Raw genomic sequence first — 20,777 nt, 5'->3', positions numbered from 1 at the left:
AAACTTCATGCATAAACGATATGGCGCCAATTTGCATTCTCATATCACCGGGACATGGGCATAAGTCTAACCGAACAGAGAGGAAGGTGAGAAATGAACAGAGCGACTGGCGCACAATGCAGCTGATATCAAGCACACATGGCCCAAATTCGGGCAACAGGTAGTGTTCTGTCCCTCTGAAGAGATGGATGATGAAAGGTGTAGTGAAACCCCAAGGTTGTTTGAAGAGTAAAACCTCCAAGACATCAAAAATGCTTTGGTTTAATTGTGCCAGGACATTTAAATGCTAATTCGTGTTTCGCTCTCTGCCCAGGTAAACTGTCAAAGCCTAACATGCCTGAGTGACAAATTCTCCTTGTTACGTTGTTTTGCTCCATCATTACGGAGAAGTGTCTCGTGACGAAAATCACCATCTCATTAGCCAGATGCGGTGTGTTCTCCCACACCCGGTCTGATTAATAAAAGTGACACCAAGCTATAATTAACGCATTGAGACGAGAACATTAGTCCACTGCGCTCAGTGTTTCATGGGAAGATATTTGGTCGTGCAACAGTGGACAAATGGTCTGATCGGAGCAGGAGGGGAGAGTGGGAGGAAGGGAGGAATAGAGAGAGAGAGAAAGAGAGAGAGAGAGAGAGAGAGAGAGAGAAAGAAAAAGAGAGAGGTGAGGGTGAATGGAGGAGTGAGAAGCTGCCAGGTCTAGAGGCAGACCTCTGCTACACTGTGGATGCTCTCCCAGTGGATTGTGGGAAACGAAGCACCTGCTCTGGGATGCATGTGGAGATGTAAGACACGGTATGAAGTGAAACACGCCATCATGTGTCACTGGTGCCTGTCTGGAAGCACACACACACACACACACACACACACAAACACAGGCAACCTTCAAACAGACACGCGCACATGGACGCACACGCATAGCCTTCAAACACATGCACAGACGCGCGCACACAAACACACACACACACACACACACACACACACACACACACACACACACACACACACACACACACACACACACACACACACACACACACACACACACACACAGCCTTCAAAACACACACAGCCTTCAAAACACACACACACACAGTGGCTCATAGAAAAACTATGTAGAAACAAACAGAGGAAAGAGCAAAGCAAGGAGAACCAGAAAGCCAACGCCACAGGGACACCATTCCTGTCTCACCAAAATCAACCCCCGTGGTAAACTCAAAAATCACCGGAGCCCCTGGGTGCCGACTTGGTCTCGTACCCCTGCCTGAGGTCACCGCGTCAGCTCGCATGGCAGTGCCGGCATTAATAACTTAGCGGGTGAGTCAGGGCCGCCTTGCCGCTCGCGGCTCTCTCTCGGCAAAACGGCGAGCGTGACGAGATGAGATGGAGGCCGCATGACAGGCGCCGTCACAGACAGAATAAATACTTAACGGCGGTGTCCTCTTAGAAGCTCGCCGCGGCCCGCCGTAATTTATAAAACATAATTAAACCCTCGGCTGCCAGGTTTTTTGGACGCGTCGCGTCCCGCTGATGCAAGAGCTCACGGGCAAAGAGCACCAGGAGGCGAGACCGTTTAAAGAGGCCGCTCTGGCGCGTCGCACGATTTCCGGCGGTGTCGCACGCTGACGCATAAAAACGTGTTCATTAGTCATAAGGCGTGTTGGCTTTTTAAAGTTCTTTTTTTTTTTTTTTTACGTCACAAGACCCAAGGTTGTGTATCTCCGATCCTTTCGGCTGTTGATTGTTTCTGCCGGGTGTCTGTGTGTGGCAGGCTTTCAGAGGGGGCGGGGAGTGAACACACACATCTAAAATTCATTGGACTATAAAGCCGGAGCTGGGCTTTGATTGAATCCCTGGCATCGTCCGCCCAGTGCAGCAGGCAGCGACCGGCTGCCGCAGAGGGCAAATGAGTCCAGCAGGCCTGACCACCCTGCCCATTCCTCCCCATCAGCCCTCCGGGCCACTCGAAGACCGGGGGGGCCACTCGCGCTACATTCCCTCCGGTCGGCGATGTTAGGACCCTCAGAGACGTAATGGGCAAATGAGCAACTCTTATTGAGAAAAATGATTCATTTTCTCAGGGGCAGAGGAAGCCTGGCCCGAATCAATAGCTCACCAATCCATTCAAGGGAGAATAAACTGCCGGACCGGGGTAGGGAGTCACAGCAGACAAATGGCCCCAGACATTGGAAAGAGCGAGAGAGCGAGAGAGAGGAAGGAAGAGTGGCCGGGGCGGAACAAGCACAAGCGAAGCGACGTCCCATCACCAGCCCTGGCCCAGTTCCCCATTTCCTCCAAGGAAAGTAAACACTACAGATGATATCTCCATGGCGACGCACTCAAACCCTGCCATTCTCTCAACAAACATTGCCAGCCTATCAAGACAATGTCCTAGCATTTCAATTGGATGCGTCAACAACTGTTGCATCGGCGGTATTAACTGAGTATGCTTGTAGAATCCTCAAGGTCATTGGATCCATTCCTTGGAGGAGCATGTTAAGATAAATATAGACAATAATCTCTATGTAAGTCTCTTTGGATTGTTTGCCAAATGACAACGCAACTGGCAAGAGAAAAATACAATGAGGCATTAAGAACCTGTTAAAAGAGGAAGGAGTACTGACACTCCCCCATCAAGTGAAGCCCAGCTCCTTGTTATTCAAGTCACTACCTTGGAAAAAGGCAGAGCTTTTTGCCAGACAGTGATTCATCTCGCAACGAATACCGAACATAAAAATTACAAGGAATGACTTTTGGAAGTGCACACAGTGGCTCATTCATCAAAGCGCGCTCAAATGTATTTTTAATGTAAGACGCCTGCCGTTTAATCTCGGCGGACGGGGTCCTTCAGGAGAAGAGGAAGACACTCTGCCCTTTTCACACAGGCATCTCCGCGGGCAGCGGGAGATGTGTTCCGACAGCTCCCCATGCTCCCCCAGGGTCAGCCCAAGGTCAAAGTCACTGATTCGGGGCATCAATGCTACATCACTCCCTGATAGCATCAAAGCTAACACTGGACCAGAAGCTCCATCTCCAGGGATGCCCCTCAGTTCTCACACCCCTGCCCCCCATCCCAACACAGCCTCACACATACATCCATCATGTCAGCTTCAGCTCACAGATCTATAGGTCTGCATTAGCACATCTGTCCACTGTCTGCCACGGCCGTCGTTTCTGATCGTCAACAGATACAGTAAATTCCCGCATATAAGCCGCATTGTGTATAAGCCGCAGGACAGTGTTTTATGCAAGTTAAAAGAAACAAAACCATATTAACACCATATTAACTGCCCCCCTGTATTAACCTCATAGCTGCAGAAATCTAGCAAAATCAACGTCTAAGCCAAGACTAATAGTCGGGAAACTACGGTAGAGATCATGCTGCTGTCAGCTCAGCTCACAGATCTATAGGTCTGCATTAGCACAGCATTGCATCTGTCCACTGTCTGCCACGGCCGTTTCTGATCGTCAACAGATAGAGAGCAGAGAGGGGAGTTTCATCCAATATGGCCACGGACCACTAGAACAACGGTGCACTGGCGCCAAGAAACGGATATGTGGTTTTAGTGTCGAGCAACGATGCCGTTTAAGAACCAGCCAACGTCTGATCATCTGCGAGGAGGCCTAGAGCCCTGATCTGACAGACCCGGCTCTGGTTGGAAAGCGCGGAGCCATCTGGGTCCTTGAGTCCCGCGTGTGCACTCAAACCCGGCCTCCCATCTGTGCACACTGACACTTTTTAATTGAGGCTCAGAAAACAAGTTGGGACTTCCTTACCTGCCAGAATATGCTGTCTATTGTGTGTCCCAGGAAGCTCTCTCGTGTCTCCGACGACAGAAGCTTGGGGCCCAGGATTGTCATGAACTCATCAAAATCCACCTGGCCGTCACCTGGAGAATAGAAGGGATCCAAATCATGTCAGAACAGTGAAAAATAACGGAACAGAACAGAACAGAATTCCAGTGAGGTTCTCCAACCCATTACCGAACACATAAGGAAATCATTCATGGAGTACATAAATTAAACACAGTGCACGAACATGATTACATTTCACAGACAAGAGATGATGAAGTAGCAAGAAACAAGTCGTTCAGTAGAAATCTATCAAAAAAAGTAATCAATAAAAGTAGAACATGTAACAAATTTATGGCAAAGGAATACTTCCCACCGCAGCTTTGACATATTGATTACCACAGCCTGATTTACACTGATGCATGTTTTGAGTATTTGAACGAATATGTCGAACGGAGAAACACAATGTTGTACCATGTGGGCCAAATGGCTACTTGAATTACGACTTCTTGTTTGTGACCGCTGGGCGCACACACTGACACCCAAATTAATTCAGCTCTGGCTGAAAAGAACACCGCTGTCCCCTCTCTCCTACTGCTTTAGCAAACAGGCTTGCGTGTGTGTCGTCTGCGTCTCGTAACAGACAGCGACCTTGTCGAGATAGTGCTGTCAAAGCCGGATGACTTAATTCACCTTCATGCCTCTCTCCTGGACGCACACCTCCACACAAACACACCTCCTCCACCATCCACCCCCCCTCACAAACACTGACACACACGCACACACACACAACCCCACCCCTCAGGTGCAGAGGTTTGTTTGGCACGGCCCGTGGCATTGATTGGGCGCTGTGTATGCAGTGCGGCAGGCCACAGGCAGGTGACGATTACAGGCTAGGCTGCCCAGGAGGTCCTGATGGATGCCCAGTCAGGCAGAGGGTCTCCGGGGAGGGGGTCCTGGTCAAACTCCACTAGGGTGATGGAGCGAAAGGACTGCTGCAGACACCGCACTCTGAGTCAGGACTAACAGACCCAATGCAGTGACTGCACAAGCAACAAACTGAGAGAGTTACAGAACAAGAATCAAACAGACTACTCATTTCAGGTTTAGTAATTCCAACCTGTAATGTTAGCCGCATATTTCATGGTGCACATGAAATAGATTTGAAATCAAATAGGAAGTAGCTTGTCGGAATAATAACTCAGGGGAAGCTCCTTTCAATGTGGAAGTCCAACAGTACAGTATGTTGAACTATCAATACAATCCTCTATGATGACGATGACCAAAATCAACCCCGACTACACCATTCACTTACAACTCATCTCTTCTCCAACAGGAAGCTTTAAACATACAGTAAGGTTGAAAACACAGTGTTCACCACTGCATAATATATTTATTTTGTGTCATAACAGACATGTACGTACTGTTTATCAATGTAGTGTTCAGAGCAGCACAATACTAGGCTGGGTGAACCCTGCCTGACCTGCCCGCGAATTTGGATTGCGCTCAGCAGCTCATAACCTGTACATCTATCTCCTCTGTTCCCTGCCAGAACCTTTGGCTCCAATCACAAACCAGCTTATCCAAAAGATGCACCGGATCGTTGGTCTGATTGGTTTAAGGATTATCCAAGCACACAGAGTGATTTGAATGATGCCAATAGAGCTCGACAGTCCCGCCCCTCCTCCGAGAGAGCACGCCTCTCGTGAAGTAGAAATAAAGCGCAGACTCCCCATACTAATGTTCAATCTTAAAAGATTGAGCTTAGTATGGTGATAGCCAGACTAGCACAATACTGGTAAAGATCAAATTCTGCACCCCATAACAACAGAATAAAGATGACAAACTACACTGATCAATCCATATCTGCAGGAATTCAGCTGACCTGCCATCTCAATTACACTTACTGTACATCAGAAAACGAAATAAAAAAAAAACAAGTTTGGGTGACATGGGCAATATCAATGCTGCCTTACAGACAGACAAATTTTTTATTTTTCATTTCCAACATCTTCCTTAAGCTGACATTATTTATAAGTAAAATCACAGTATGCCTGACAGAATCTAAAGCGACCAGAAGCCAAGACAATCAGTCTTCAGTTACCACAGTTTGATGCCAGCAGTGCAGACACAGGAGAAGATGTTTTCAAACACCTTTCCATAGAGACTACAGAACAAAAAACATTAGTATGCCAAAATATTAATGTGAACTGCAACATCAGCGGAGAGCCAAGATGATCTATTCCCATCACGATAAAAACAAATGTCTTGACAAATAGCTTTATTTATGTAACGCATCTCAAAGACAAGTTTCATTTGGCAGGTACATCTTAAGACCATCTTCAGGTTTTGTTGGCACTCGAAATTACCAGACCAAATTAAATCAGTCAAAGGAGTTTAAAAGAAAATAAAAAACCCAAATCAATTTAGACAATCATTTTTGATCAGCATTTGTCTTGATTTAAATGACTATTCTGCTGTGTTGTTGAAGTGCTTTGCGCAACATATTGAATGATGGCCTGTCTGACTGACGCAGCTGGAGAGGAGATGTGTAAATTATTTCCATCTTGAAGCACAGAAGACTGGGCATCAGTTCCAGTTCAGAGTATATTGCCAAGTCTTAAATGGACTTTTCTCTTAATCATTACGGAGCCATTATAACGTGTGTTTCAAATCTGTGAGAGCTTCAAGAGTGCTTAAGTGTAAGTGTCTGGGACGGGGGTATTGAAGCGGATGTGTCTGTGTGTGATTAGGAGAGTTTGCTCAGGTCTGTGTGGTTGTAGTTATAGGTATGAGTTTAGGTGAGGGTGTTGGGTGCATGTGTTTTGGTGTTAATTGTTTGTCCCAAATTGTGTTTGGGGTGTGATTGGGGCATGATAAGGGCTGATGTGTGCTTAGGTGAGAGAGTGAAGAAGAACTCACCGTCCATGTCTAGTCTCTGCATGATGATGGCGAGTTCTACCTCACTGGGCATGTAACCCAGCGAGCGCATGGCCATGCCCAGCTCCTGCTTGGAGATGAAGCCGTTCCCATCGCGATCCAGCACTTTAAAAGCCTCTCGGATCTCTGCCAAGAGAAGAAGAAGAAGACAGGCGTATAACTTTGGCGCCCCAGGTTTTTCATTCCACCTGCTTCACTACACACACAGAGTAAAGGGCGTACTTTCAGATGAATCACTTTACTCCACTGAGAAACATTACCTCTATTTAACAATATCAGCACCTCTCTCTCTCTCTCTCTCTCTCTCTCTTTCTCTCTCTCTCTCTGTCTCTGTCTATCTCTGTCTCTCTGACTTCAAATCCTCTGTTCTCTTTTGCACTCCCCATTCCTGGTCACTAGAGCAAAACAGCCGAAAGCAGAGGAAGTTGTAGTAAATGACAGAGAGAGAGGGAGAGAGAGGGAGAGAGGGAGAGAGAGAGAGAGAGGGAGAGAGAGAGAGAGAGGGAATAAGCCAGAAAAGTGACAGAGGGACAGAGGTGTGGTTTTATCTGTCAGTAGGGCAGTGATGTTTTGGGGCATTATAAACAACAGCTCGGCCGCAGGTCCCCTGTCCCTCTTCGAAAACTGTGACATTGGCTCCCACAGAGCAAGGACGACAGGCAGTCGCTCTGTTCTCTTCAGCTCCTCCTTACAGACGCATATATTATAACAGCCCCATGGAGAACAGGGGAGAGGAGAGGAGAGGAGACGGGGAGGAGGAGAGGAAGAGAGGAGAAAAGGGGGAAAGGAGAGGATGGGGAGAAGGAGAGGAGAAGGAGTAGAGGAGGAGAGGAGGAGAGGAGAAAATGGGAAGAGGGGACGGGGAGAAGGAGAGGAGAAAGGAGGAGAGGAGGAGAGGGGGAAAGGGAAAAGGGGGGGGTGAAGGCTGGGGATGGCGAATGCAGCAGGGGCGGTCTCAAATAGACATAGAATGTCACTTCTTCCTAGAACACAGTGATTGCATGCCACGCTTGGGTGCGCCGCTGAATGCTGAATAATTATTTGGGACAGGCAGCATGCGCGCGTTCAACCCCACCTGGATACCAGTCGAGACTCAAAGGACTCCGGGACTCAAAAGTTTATGCAAACAAACAAGCACCAGCTCACAGACCCTCAGCCCACTTAACTGGGGACGGCCACGTCAGGACCAGTGAGTGGAATAATGACTGACCACACAGATACATGTGAAAATGATGGTGCAAACAGACCTGCAGAAACGCTACCCTGTGGTGGGCGGTATGCTGTTATTAGCATTGACTTCCAATCATAGAGAGCAGAGGATGACAAACAAACCCCACCAAACAGCCCCCCTCTGGCTAGATGTGTTCTTCATAGCATGCTGTCCATTACTTGTCAATCACCCACTGTGATGCTTCCATTTGTCAGTAGTGAAGCGTGACACATAATACACACATCCACACACATCCGGAGGGAATGGGCCGCCTACTTTTACTTTTAGATTTGACAGCAACTCTTGTGTGGAGAACGGAATGCCTGAGTCAGTTCTGCAAACACACAAAGAAGGTTCCGGTAGGGCCCTCCGCCAAAACACATCAATGATCCAACATTTTCAGGCGACGTCATTCGACCGTACAAAGAGTCTTTTTTCTCTTTTATTTTCGGTGGAGGGGCTGTATAGACATCAAAGGCATTTCCATTTATTTGTTTGTATAGAAGCGACCGACTCATGAATAAACACATTTGCATCATCAGAGACTGTGGGTGCTCCGACGTTATTGGTGAGGGCTGAGGTGTATTTATACGTCAGTCTCCAACAACAACGTAACGGCCCAATGTCCCATTTCCCCGTCTTTTTAGAGCTTTGCGAAGAGGCGAGAGACATCAATGATTCGAGCAAAGCAGCCCATACCGCAAAACTAATCCAAAGGGAAACATCCTCGCCTATGAAGTTTGGTTACACGTAAATGGCGGTTAATGGCAGTTTAGAACTCAGCAGTACATCGCATAACTGCAGCATGTTCTGGCATCGTAATGCATTTTAGCAGTCAGGTGCAGGTGTTTCAGCATGAAATCTGTCACTCATTATGTAATGGTGGTTAATGGCGCATCCAACCTGTCATTGCAGACTTCCCCCTCAGAGAGAGAAAAAAAAACAGAAATAACCATCATCCTGGAGGAGAGAGAGAACTGTGCGAGACACGGCATTGGGAATCTAATGCGAAGATCATACTGAGCTAAACACATACAAAAAGGCTAAATCTAGCTCCTCTAATTATCCTCCTACACTGATTAAGTTGGACTCTTGCAAGTACACTGTACATTTCTCCATTTTGTTTTTTGAGGATTTCATGCACGAATTCATAGCCGCGGGCGAAAAAGACACATATGTTCCGAGCCGAGGCATAATAAGAAGAACCGCAATTCAAAGAGTAGATTACGATAACAAATGATTATCATTTCAATATTTTCACTCTCTTGCAAGTCAGAGTGATTTCCATTCAGTCTTGCTTCATCAACGTCACCATACTACCGCCTGAAGTCATGGTCCAAGATGAAGCACAATAACTACACTAGTACAACGATGGATTATTCAAACACATTATTATAGTTACTTTGCCGCAGGCAATCGGCATGCTTCATCATTAGATTAATGTCGACATCGTGTTCTCGCAAAAGAAGCTCTTAACGCTGACTACAGCAACCAATATCGATCAGCAAGCCGCTCAGGCCATTGTGTTGTTGGCTCATGTGAACAGATGCTCACAAAAAAGCAAAACAAGAATTTATGCCCGGGGTCAATGCTGATATCTTTTATGGGGCACTGATGAGCTGAAAAATGTGTTGCAACGTTACTTTGCGTACCGATGGACATCCCTTCCAGAGGTCCATTAAGTCAGACAAAGAGTTTAACATGAGGCTCTGCGTGGATCCATATCCATCCCTGGACAGTAGGGCTAAATAGGATTATATAAAGGAACAATAGGCCCCTGGTCATCAGAAGAGTTACAGAAGCTTTGATGGCGAGAGAGAGAGAGAGAGAGAGAGAGAGAGAGTGTGTGTGTGTGTGTGTGTATGTGTGAATGAGTGTGTGTGCATGCATGACTGTGTGTGTGTGTGTGTGTGTGAAAGAGAGTGAGAGAGAGAGTGAGTATGTGAGTGTATGTGTGCGTGAGTGTGCGTGCATGACTGTGTGTGTGTGTGTGGTGTGTGTGTGTGTGTGTGTGTGTGTGTGTGTGTGTGTGTGTGTGTGAAAAAGAGTGAGAGAGAGAGTGAGTATGTGTGTGTGCATGACTGTGTGTGTGTGTGTGTGTGTGTGTGTGTGTGCATGTGGGGTGGGTGAGCAGGCGGGAGAGAGACCTCACAGCCAGGACAGCTGGAGAGAGCACACTGCGCTGAGCCTTACCGTCGAGCTCCTCCACGGAGATGCTGGCGAGCTGGTCACTGTCACTCCTCTCCGACAGAGACCGGCTCAAGTAGTTCCCCTTGTACAGCAGGCCTGCCGTCACATGGTGGAACGGCATCTTCTCTCTGGGACACAGGCAGAGGAAGAGGGAATTAGGCTAAAACCATCAGGAATTCCTAGCTACCCCGGCAAACTAAATGTACCCATACAGTAGGTCGTTAAGATGAAAATTGTTGTGCCTACATGTAGCTGTGAAAATTGTAAGGCACAAAACATCAAGATGATACACTCATTTGTGTAATATGTTCACAAGCTGTTGAAGCACCCTCAGGTGAATATAGCACTATTATATTCCTGATTGGTGTAAGCTCTAAACGGCAATAGAGAAATACATATTTCATTCAATTGAGTTCACACACTTAATGCATAATATGGATCAAACCAGTGGGGGCAACATATATTTATGTAGTTCATCTATGGATCATCTACTGCATCTATGGATCCTCTTATTCAGTCAGTCAGGCTTGCCAAGGACACCAACAAATAAACGCAAAAGCATCATCTGTAAAAGCCATGAGAAAACCTCGCACATCACGACGCAAGAAATTGCATGCCGATTGTAATGGCTAGATGCCTCCTCCTTCGTTCATTATTTACACAAGGACCATAAAGGAGATAGATAGATACTTTATTGATCCCCAAGGGGAAATTCAAGGTCCCAGCAGCTTAAGACACCACACAGAACATACGCTACAACGTAAACAGGATAATACAAAGCAAAATCAACAAATCAACATGAAAAGCACGCAAAAACACGTTAAAACACAAAAAGACATCCGGAACAAGAAAAACTCTCACAATGCAAGGAATTGCATGCCAATTGTAATGGCTAAATGCAGTCTCCCTCGCTCATTATTTACACAAGAACCATAAAGGGCTGCACACATGAGTGTGAAAACATAATGGATGAGAACGCTGGACTCCCTTTTCACTCTAACCTGACTGTGACAGAAAAAAAAAACTGAAGGTGACAAGATCCCACCTCTGGAATCAAAGGCACATCAATACCTATACTGACACGCCTGCTGCATCTTAAAAGAGGGGCGGTTCCGCAAGTTTGATGCATTTGTCACAGGCTTGCGTCAGATTCCCGTATCTCACCCAACTATCGGAATCACAAATCACCGCTCCTTTTCCCGCTTCTGCTTGTGCAAGGGCATGAATGACATCCAGGAAGTATGTGCACTGATGTGACAGATTCTTCCAAACAACATGCAGATGTACGACTTTGAGGAGCATTCATTTGTCACTCTGCGCTGTGAGGCAAGGTGACACTGACAACAAGCAGCAGATCTTTCCCTCAGGAAAAGAGAGAAATGATGCTCTATACCCTCAGAAAACAGCTGCCATGTGCTTGGCTTGGTTTCATGCAGATTGGTCCATGGTGTCCCTGCAAATCATCTCATGTATGATTTCCTTTAGGCTGAGAATAAGACACTGTATGTGTAGTTACATGTGACATATCCTACACTGAGGGGACACTGATGTGTCCTGACAAGCTTTTCACACTCGATAGGGTTACGGGTGTCTCAGCCATGTTTTCCTTAAGGGGCCACCCAGTTACCACACGCAAGACAAAAACAACCGGCTTCACAGGCAGTTCAACTGCAGTTATGTCAAAAGCAGACATTTGAGAGGAGGCAAAGTGCCAGAACTCGTCAACTCACTTGGGTAATGACTTTTTTTTCTGAGATTACAGTGGATTAGGGAATCACAAACATTAGAAAGCCAAAGACAATACAGGCTACTGTGGTGTATGTGTGGTAACTCTCAGAAAGCATTAGTCTCATCCTGGTATTTCAGTCCCCATTCTTTCAGCCTGATTGGAGGACAAACATGCTGAAAATGACATTTCATCATTTTGCTTCCTCTATCACAGATCCTGATGGAAGGCTATGACATGTGGTGTGATGTTTGGTGTATTTTTGTAGTTTCAGAGTCTTTCCTGACAGTCACAGCAGATATATAAATAGATAAACACCATCACCAATCAGGTGCAGAGTGTATTGACCTGCAAATGGCTTCTTTCATCAGTACAACGATCAATGCTATTTGCCTGAAATGGTTCAACGAGAGCCCAGGACAGGTAATTTCATCCACTCAACCCCCGTCCTACATCTCTATCTAGCCTGGCATCTGTGGGATGAGATGGAATGAACTGTTAGCGCGGTGTAAGGATATGTTTAAAGCCAAAGCAACTAGGCACTGAATGGAAGGTAATGAGGTTGATACTTCATTCAGAACCCTGCTGGGCTAAGAGCATTGCAAAGAGAACCTTCAGCAAATGGAGTGTGCGGTGGAGGCAGGGGTGTATTTCTATATATACTTAGAAGGATACACCACTGGCAGAAAATAAGCCATATTGAAATTTCTAATAGCGCCACAAGTCCTAGCACATAAAAGTGATATAAATAAACATTATTAATTAACAATGGCTCAGCAGGCTATCTGATAAATAAAGCAACATCCCGAAGGAAACAAATCATGCAGTTTGGCTGTCAGCAACTTGCGAGTTAGATGATTAAGATTAAGAGAAAGAGCCGAAGAAACACATGTCTGGCGCTCCCACTTCAATGGCCGAATTCCGCTGAAATACCACAAACGTATTTACTTTCCACAGGAGGAAGCTGGATCAGCAGGGCCAATATGCCGTATTCCCTAGGGCACCGGAGGTTCCTCTCCAGAGTTATTGGACAAACAAGCATGCATTTTCTTTCAACACTTTCTACCATTAATTGTCTGTTGTGAGGCCTGGCGGCTCTTCCTTGAGTCTACCCCAATGTCTTCTTCATAATAACTTCTAGAAATCTTTTTAGCGCCATATTCCACTGAGGACTGGTGTCATTACCCTTGTTGTACTATCAGAAAACTGCACTGGTGTGCAAACAACCGAAACCATTTGTTGTTTGTGGAGTATCCTTGATTCAGTTTAAACAATTTGAGCTTAATGTGCTGTTATTAAGTGTATAAGTACACAATTTAGTATTTGTAAAACTGTTACGACTGTTCTTCCAGGCTTTAAATAGATCATTACTGTTTTTAGTCCGTGGGGCTCTTCACCTGTCCTGTACCCCCTGTAATGTAGCAGAGGGGCTGAGAAGCTCCAGGTGCTGAGAGTTCACACTGAGTGGACCTCTCCAGATGAGCTGAAAAAACCCAGAACCACAACAGAAGTGACAAGAGCCCAGAAACGGACCCCACTGGAGGCCTCCGCCAGCAAGCCGGGGCAGCAGGGCAGGCAGCCGGTGGCGCTCACGGGAAGAGGCTGTATGAGGGGGGGTGGGCCAGAGGTCCCGGCACACACCAAATGAGCCCGGGATTCAGGCTACGTACCGGCACTCCGTCCAGCAGTGCACTCCGGTGGGCATCGTGCCCATCAGACAGTGATGCGCTACAGCGCCCCAGGAGAGCGCGGGCAGGGCAGGGAGGGACGGAGGGAGGGAGGGAGGAGAGCGTGCCAAGTGCTGGCGGCTCCAGCCCGGTGTGCGCTCAGGTGAAGGACACCGGGCTAATTGCTGGCGGCTCCCCACCAAAACAGCCGGGGCTGCTGCGGAGGAACCAACAGGGTGGAGGCATCAAAAACCCCCCACATGAGCTACAGACAGCCTGAGGAGACCTACCAGGACAGCTGAACGCTCTCCTTTCTGTCAGATGAATGTTAGGGTGCATTATGCATGAGTTCTGATGTAAGTCTTAAGAAAGTGTGAAAGGATACTTTTGCATCAATTTTATGCATCACGATTCTTTGAATAGTTTTCATGCATCCGTTGATATATATAGGGTATAAAACTTAATTAAAAAGAAAATTAAAATGAAATGAATTGTAAAAACAAGATTAATGCGGATGAATATTGGGAGACGCTGATGTTTTAATAAGATCTCAGAATTATTTTGCTTTAGTAAAGTAAGCATCCAATCCAATTTACAACTAAAATTAGATGCTGCACCTTTAAGACAGATATTTCAGTTTCCCATTGCCAGGCTGTATACTGAACAAATTAAAAATGCATTTTCTTCTTCACACGAGAAGCTCTAACCAGTGAATAATGAGATCTACATCAGGATCACACCATTCCTCTAAATCACCATGCATTCCACAAAATGCAGCCTGTTATGTAAGCAAAACGTGATGCAGAAAGACAAGACCTCATTTGTGCTAGCTGCTGGTCGTTTACACATCCACGCTTATCGCAAACAACACTTCAAAACAACACGCTAGCCTTTGCCCTCGGTAACAACACCACATTTCCTTTTGAGCATAAAGGCCACCTAGGGAGTTCTACAGTCACAAGAGGGTCAAGTGTGTGTAGAGAGAAATCCTGCATGTGGCGCAGGAGGCTGTGTGCTTGTTGTGCGAATCCATATGTGACATGGACACAGAGAGGCCACAGTAGCATGTGAAATGTGTTCCGGGAATCTCAATTCATGCAAATGGCCTGCAATTGCCATCCAAAATGAGGAAAATAATGATCCTCTCTTTTGGGCTGAAGCTCAAAACCAGTGTGGCAGAGTTTCTTATCTGCAGCACAACAAAAATGCTGAATCGTTTTAAAAGATGATTCATTGTCACACAGTATCTACGTTTTTTTTTTTGCTTCTCAAAAAAAGGCAAATACAAGTAAATGAGTTGCCCATATGTGTGTCGGCTACTCATTCATCCCAAAAATGCCTGTGCCTTATCATGAGGGAAATGTTCACCTGCCAGTGTGAAATGGAGACCCGGCGAGTCAGATTTGCTACCCGTCCACAAGGCATTTATTTTACCTCTGGAAGCCAAAGTCACTTTCCTGAGCCTACAGGGCACTGTGTGTGAATGCATTTTGCAAAACTCTTCAGTCAGGGTGTGTCCACAACACTTTGGTTGCTTCCTGTTAAACAAACTGTATGGCTGTCCACAGACACAAGACCACCCCAATGTGGCAGTAAGACTTTAACTCCCAAACTAAAGTGACAGTACCACGGATGAAGCAGATTTAGCGATAAGGGGAAGCATGGAAATTATTAATTTATTACTTGGACGTCTTGCTTTGAAGTCTAACACACGCTGACAATATACAGACATCTGTGTTTATTTAACATCTTTCAAGCTATGTAAACTCCCACAGTAACACAGTGACTTTGCTAAATCTAATGTGAAATGGGGAAACAAATGTAAACTACTTCTACAGCAAAACACTATCTTTCATGGATGGACATTTAACAAATACTGAGGATAGAAGATATGAGGACAGGACACATTCAAGGTCATTTTGCATCAGTATAGCCTTCCTGGTCATTATAAGAAGAACACATATTTTCAAATCATTCTGATGAACAAAGAGACGGAACCACTGATCCAGGTGGACCAGCAGGAAACCAAATCAATCCATGTCTGAGGACAAAAGCTGAGCGAGAAAAGAAACCCAACGACCAATCGATCTCAACTCTTTGTTTGTGTTGTTGTGAGGGTCCAGCACTACTTGAAGTCTGACGGAACGCAATAGCAGCCCAGGCCAAGTGCTACTCTGTGTGAATCCTACGCACACTTGCCTTCCAAATCACCTCCAAACCACAAATAACTCTAGAGCCAAACCAAAACAGCTGTTGACTTTCATAAGAGATCCTACACAGACCTTTCTCAAAATGAACTAATCACAATAAAAGGCTTGCAAGGCAGAGATCCAATACCACAGAACCTCCAGCACACAATGTTACCCCCTCCCTCTTTCCCCCCACAGTGTTGACTTAAGAAAACATCTAAGAGACCTCGCACCAGGGCTGTCCTCACATCATACACAAACCAATACAGTTAGATCCAAACTGAGTCAGACTCAGCATGCGAGAGGAAACCATTCCCCAGCCTAATTTCAATGATAACTCCCTCCATCCCTCACAAACTGGACATACCAGTGGTTCAACCGTTATTGCATAGCCCCAGGCAACAATTTCCATTTACAAACACATCCACCTCATAAACACCATGCTGCAAAACAAAAACACTCCCAGACCCATCAGCCTGCTGCATCCACTCCCCGAGAGCAGTGGGGATGGGGAGGGAGAGAGAGAGTGCAGCTCTGGCAGCAGCGCTCTGCCCTGCTCCGGCTCCAGCTCCAGCTTACCCATACTGATCACAGTCTGAGGGGTACTGCAGCAGGGCTGGCTCCTCCAGAGGGCTCCCCGTCCGGCTGCTCTCGCTGAGGCGCGGCCCCTCTCCCTCCTCCCCGTCCTCCGTCCGAGGCTCCGGATCTGGATCTGTTGTGACCTCCATCAGGCGCTGGTGCGGAGGCTACGAGAGCAGGGCTGGCTGGCTGGCTGGCAGTCAGGCAGGCAGGCAGGCTGGCTGTCCCTGGACGGCTCAGCCCAACTACTGCCTCCCGAATTTGTGCTTCTCCCAAAGCAGCATCGGGTGCCCGCTCCGGATATCCGTCCCTTTAATATTTTAGCAATAAGGAATAAGGCAGTCATTCACTCTCACTCTTTCCCTATCTCTCTCTCTCTCTTTCTCCCTCTTCCTCACTCACTCACTCAGTCAGCCAGTCACTCACTGACTCCCTTCAGTCTGTAGTGCCCTGCACTTCACATGAGGGACGAGTAGGCAGCAACAGCAGGCTCATTAGACAGAACCTCAGCAGCCTCCCTTCTCTTCTCCCTCTCTCTCTCTCTCAGCACCGCCGGCTGCTGCTGCTGCTTGGACACAAGGTGCTCCACAATGATTTGTGAGAGAGGAATCCTTCAGCCCGTTAACAGCAGCCGCGCACACCTCTCCCCTCTCCTATTACCGTAAGCAAACGCTTTCAGCGCCAGCGCGGCCGCTTCACCTGGCAGATGTGAGTTACAACACTTCTCTATTGCCTGCCTGCACTTAAACAAAGCATCACATCAAGGCTGTACTTCACTGAAACACATCACATTGTGCAACTTTAAGGGACAATGTTTCTCTGTTGATACCGAATAAAAAAAAAACCTGTTGTCACCCAGATTTCATTCTCTTTATAATACCGCACAATGTCACAGCATGTAGACTACACTGACAATTATTTTTTCATTTAACATGAAGTACACAAATTAATAAACAAATAAATATATAACAATCGGTTAGAATCTTGTGCATACATGTATGGACGTTCGTATCAAAATGGTAGTTTCCAAATGTGTGAAAATTACGCATGTCGGGGAATAAATTAAATGTTCGATTGCATAACAGAACGAATAACACAATTTAAAACGTGTCATTAATAGACCATTCTAGCATCGACAGAAACGTACATTCACTGGAGTGCTGGAATTAATCAAAGGTTTCCACTCGAAGTTTAGCGTTAATGGCCAGGCGGTGAGCCCTGCAAAGGACAAACCTATTTCAATAACAACAGGTGTACGAACGTGATATCTACAACACAAGCGTTATTTTCAAGGCAGGACCTGGAATAAGTCAGGAAAATTCGAATACAATAGACGTACAACGTTTACCGATTTACCTGTAGGAATATTTAATCTTTAATCCTTGTTATATGTGCGTCGTTATTGCGTCCCAACGCTGTCAAACAGAAGTCCAGTTGATTCACCAAAATATGCGCTCATATATTTAGATGTGTAGAACAATAGACAGGCAGATCATTCCTATCCAGAATGAGCAGATATTATTCCATTAGAACAACAGGATGCATTGGTCTCCCAGATAGCAAGTCCATGTGCATTGGGGACGGCAATACCCTAGTTCCTGCTCAATCAATCGAACAGTTGCACTTTTCATCCAACTCCCATCAATTTTAATGACCCCGTTGTATCCTCATCATATCAATAGGCTATTCTCTTCGTAAACATATTCGTAGGAGTTTTCCTAACTAGCTTTGTTCGTTGACAAATGCACAGATGTAACTTGTATCTCCAAACCGCCTTGAGGAAAGGTTGAGTAATCGCTGCAAGTCCTCCAAAAGCCAATCAATAAATCTGCCAAGTTCGTCTATGTCCGTGATTTCTTCACGATAATCGCAGTGTTTGCATTAGACAGAACCAAATTGCGCTCTCTCCCGTGCCGATTTGTGTCATATTTCTTCGACTGAAAAATATTAACCCCTGAATTGCTGTGAAGGACAAACTGACCAGGCGCTGGTCGTTAATCAAGCCACACAGTCAACAATCGGTATCTACCTTTTGCCTCACTAGTGGCTCTGGTGCCTGTTAAATAGAGGGAGACACCCCCCAAATGATCTGATGTGTGGTGATTTTTCAACTCATCAAATCATTTTATAAACCATTAGATACAACACTGATATCTCATTCTATTAGTATATAGATTGGATGAGGATAATTCAATCGAGCAGTGTATTGAAAAAAATAATAACGTTTGCATTAAGGTTTTCAAACATTAAACTAATGAGGCATTTCTTCCTTCACAGAATATCTCACTCAAATCTTCTGAGAACTTCACACAATTGACGAGCTACGAAGCAGTCATACCAGTGAGCAACTAATGTTCAAACAAAATTAAACAGTAATGGTCGCTTACGCGCGCGCTGTCAGGAAAATAACTTCACGGTAGCCTAGGCTAGGATACAGACTGATGTGCAACAATTGTTCTTCAACATATTTTCTTGATGAAACACATAAACTATTTGTGAATCACATAAATTATTTGGATGACTACGCTGACATAAAGCCAGGTATCCGAAGTTAACCTATTAGTTTAGCCTATCACTCAGTGTGTGAAGTGGGTAATATTTGTGTCAGCGACTGTTTTGAAAATAAGCGATGCTTCTTACCTAGATCATAGAGTTTTTATCTGAGCTGTAGTTTCAGGGAAGATTGACGGCTCATCTCAAGCTGTGGTCTATTTCCCCGCACCTGCATAGACAGCTCCGCCTTGGCCCCTGCTCGCTGATTTATCGATGAAGCCACGATTGCCACTCGAGGTAGGTCACGTGCTTCGCCTGCAGTTTACCTGATACCTTCATGTGGGTCACGTCCAGGCGTCTTGGCCTGTCTACAGCTAACATATGGTTACAAGGCAAGCGCTGGATGGGTGTATTATTTAGGCTACATCTAATTGGTTGCACCAGTTCAATGATGAATTGCAGCCTAATGAAAGAAACAAGCAGTGCTACAAGGTTTTTCAGAAGCATTGGCTGTTCTATTTTTTAACACCCAAGGCGCACCCTAAAGCATGGTTAGATGTAATATTTGCTTATTTCATAAATACTTAATGAAAACCAGTCTATATTTAATAGGCTTGATATTGTAATCTGATGTGCAATTCTAATCCAGTTTTTTTCCTTTTTTCCCCCTACATGTATATCTAAATCCAGCCTTGGCTCTCTAAATCCTATCTAATTTCCGGGATGGTATGCATCACAAACCTCAACCAAAACAAATCTGTAATATATCAGTGCAATAATCTGTAGGGAATTTTACATGCTCTATGTGCAGAGGTCTCTTCCATTGTAGGAATTAGCGAGGCAACGCGAGTGTGGGCTAATGCCTCTCCAGGGGCTGCATGGTGTACAACCATAGGCCTCTCCTGAAAAGCCATCCTTTTCTCGGCCCATTACAATCACTCTTCCTTTTAAAAAGCTGTCCGTTAGAATTGGGCACAGAGTTGGCAGAGGGGCCAGCATCCAACTCAGCTCCGAGAGTCTGCTGAGACGATTAGAAGTGTGTGTGTGTGTGTGTGTGTGTGTGTGTGTGTGTGTGTGTATGGTGTGTGTGTGTGTGTTTATGAGTGTATGTGTGTGTGCTTATGAGTGTGTGTGCGCATCAACAGCAAGAAAACGCTGCAACAGTCCTCAGCCTGATCTGAGTGCTCCCAAGACTCCTCAGTCTACAGAAGCTCTGGCTCAGCGTATATATGGGTCCAGAGGAGCCCTTGCTCATAAAGCCACATGTAGTACAGGCATCAACCCTCATGATGACGGACTGGAAGAAAGCTGGCAACAGAGGAGAGCTGGCAACAGAAGACTCTGGGCTCTTGTTCTTCTCCCCAAGTGTTTAGGGTCAAAAACTAGATTGGTCCAAACCTATTTATCAGGGCTTGCACACAGAAAGTAAGATATAAATCAAGTCTGCATCCCTCCTCATACATATACATGAGTATTTACAGGAGCCAAATACAGATGTAATAGTGCAAGAGTACACTCTTAAAATGAATGTGTTGTCCCTATCTGGACACAGAGAAAAAAAGTAACGCAAGTTGTGTTGTTTTCAATGCAAGTTGTGTTATTTTCAACAAATACTGTGTAACAAATAAAAAAAAAGGAAACAACACAAACTGTGTTGTCTCTATCTGGACACTGAGATGTGTTAAAAGCAATGCAAGTTGTGCTGTTATCAACACATTTGTCTTAAGAGTATTTCCTGAGATACAGCAGATAAAGGCCATATGGCATACTGGATGTGGACGGTGGATTGGTCAATTCACAGTTTACCGGGAGCATTGTGACTACACAGAGTAACCTACTGCAATGGGGGAATAGAGTGACACGGAGAGGGGAGAGAGTAAAGGAGACGTAGAGAGGGAACAGCAGAGTGATATGATGATGGAGTGATAATTAGAATCCCCCTCACACGCTTCCACATGCTGCCTCACAGGCCGCGCGCATGAGTCAGACT

The 20,777-nt window shown here is 45.7% G+C and overlaps 1 protein-coding gene across 2 annotated transcripts in view; it reads right to left on the bottom strand.

Moving 5' to 3' along the window:
* The window catches only part of caln1 (calneuron 1), a 41,383-nt gene extending 24,570 nt beyond the window's left edge, over positions 1–16,813 (bottom strand). For both annotated transcript variants that reach the window (XM_062552626.1, XM_062552629.1), the window contains exons 1-4: positions 16,295–16,813; positions 10,137–10,261; positions 6,716–6,859; positions 3,779–3,891 (exon numbers count right to left, since the gene is read on the bottom strand). In XM_062552626.1, coding sequence (XP_062408610.1) covers positions 3,779–3,891; positions 6,716–6,859; positions 10,137–10,261; positions 16,295–16,443 — 531 coding nt within the window. In that variant the 5' untranslated portion in view covers positions 16,444–16,813. The remainder of the gene's footprint in view (positions 1–3,778; positions 3,892–6,715; positions 6,860–10,136; positions 10,262–16,294) is intronic.
* Between the last annotated feature and the right edge of the window lie 3,964 nt (positions 16,814–20,777).

This window comes from Sardina pilchardus, chromosome 13, assembly GCF_963854185.1.
Source record: "Sardina pilchardus chromosome 13, fSarPil1.1, whole genome shotgun sequence".
Classification (NCBI taxonomy): domain Eukaryota; kingdom Metazoa; phylum Chordata; class Actinopteri; order Clupeiformes; family Clupeidae; genus Sardina; species Sardina pilchardus.
This window is presented reverse-complemented; position numbering and strand designations above follow the sequence as displayed.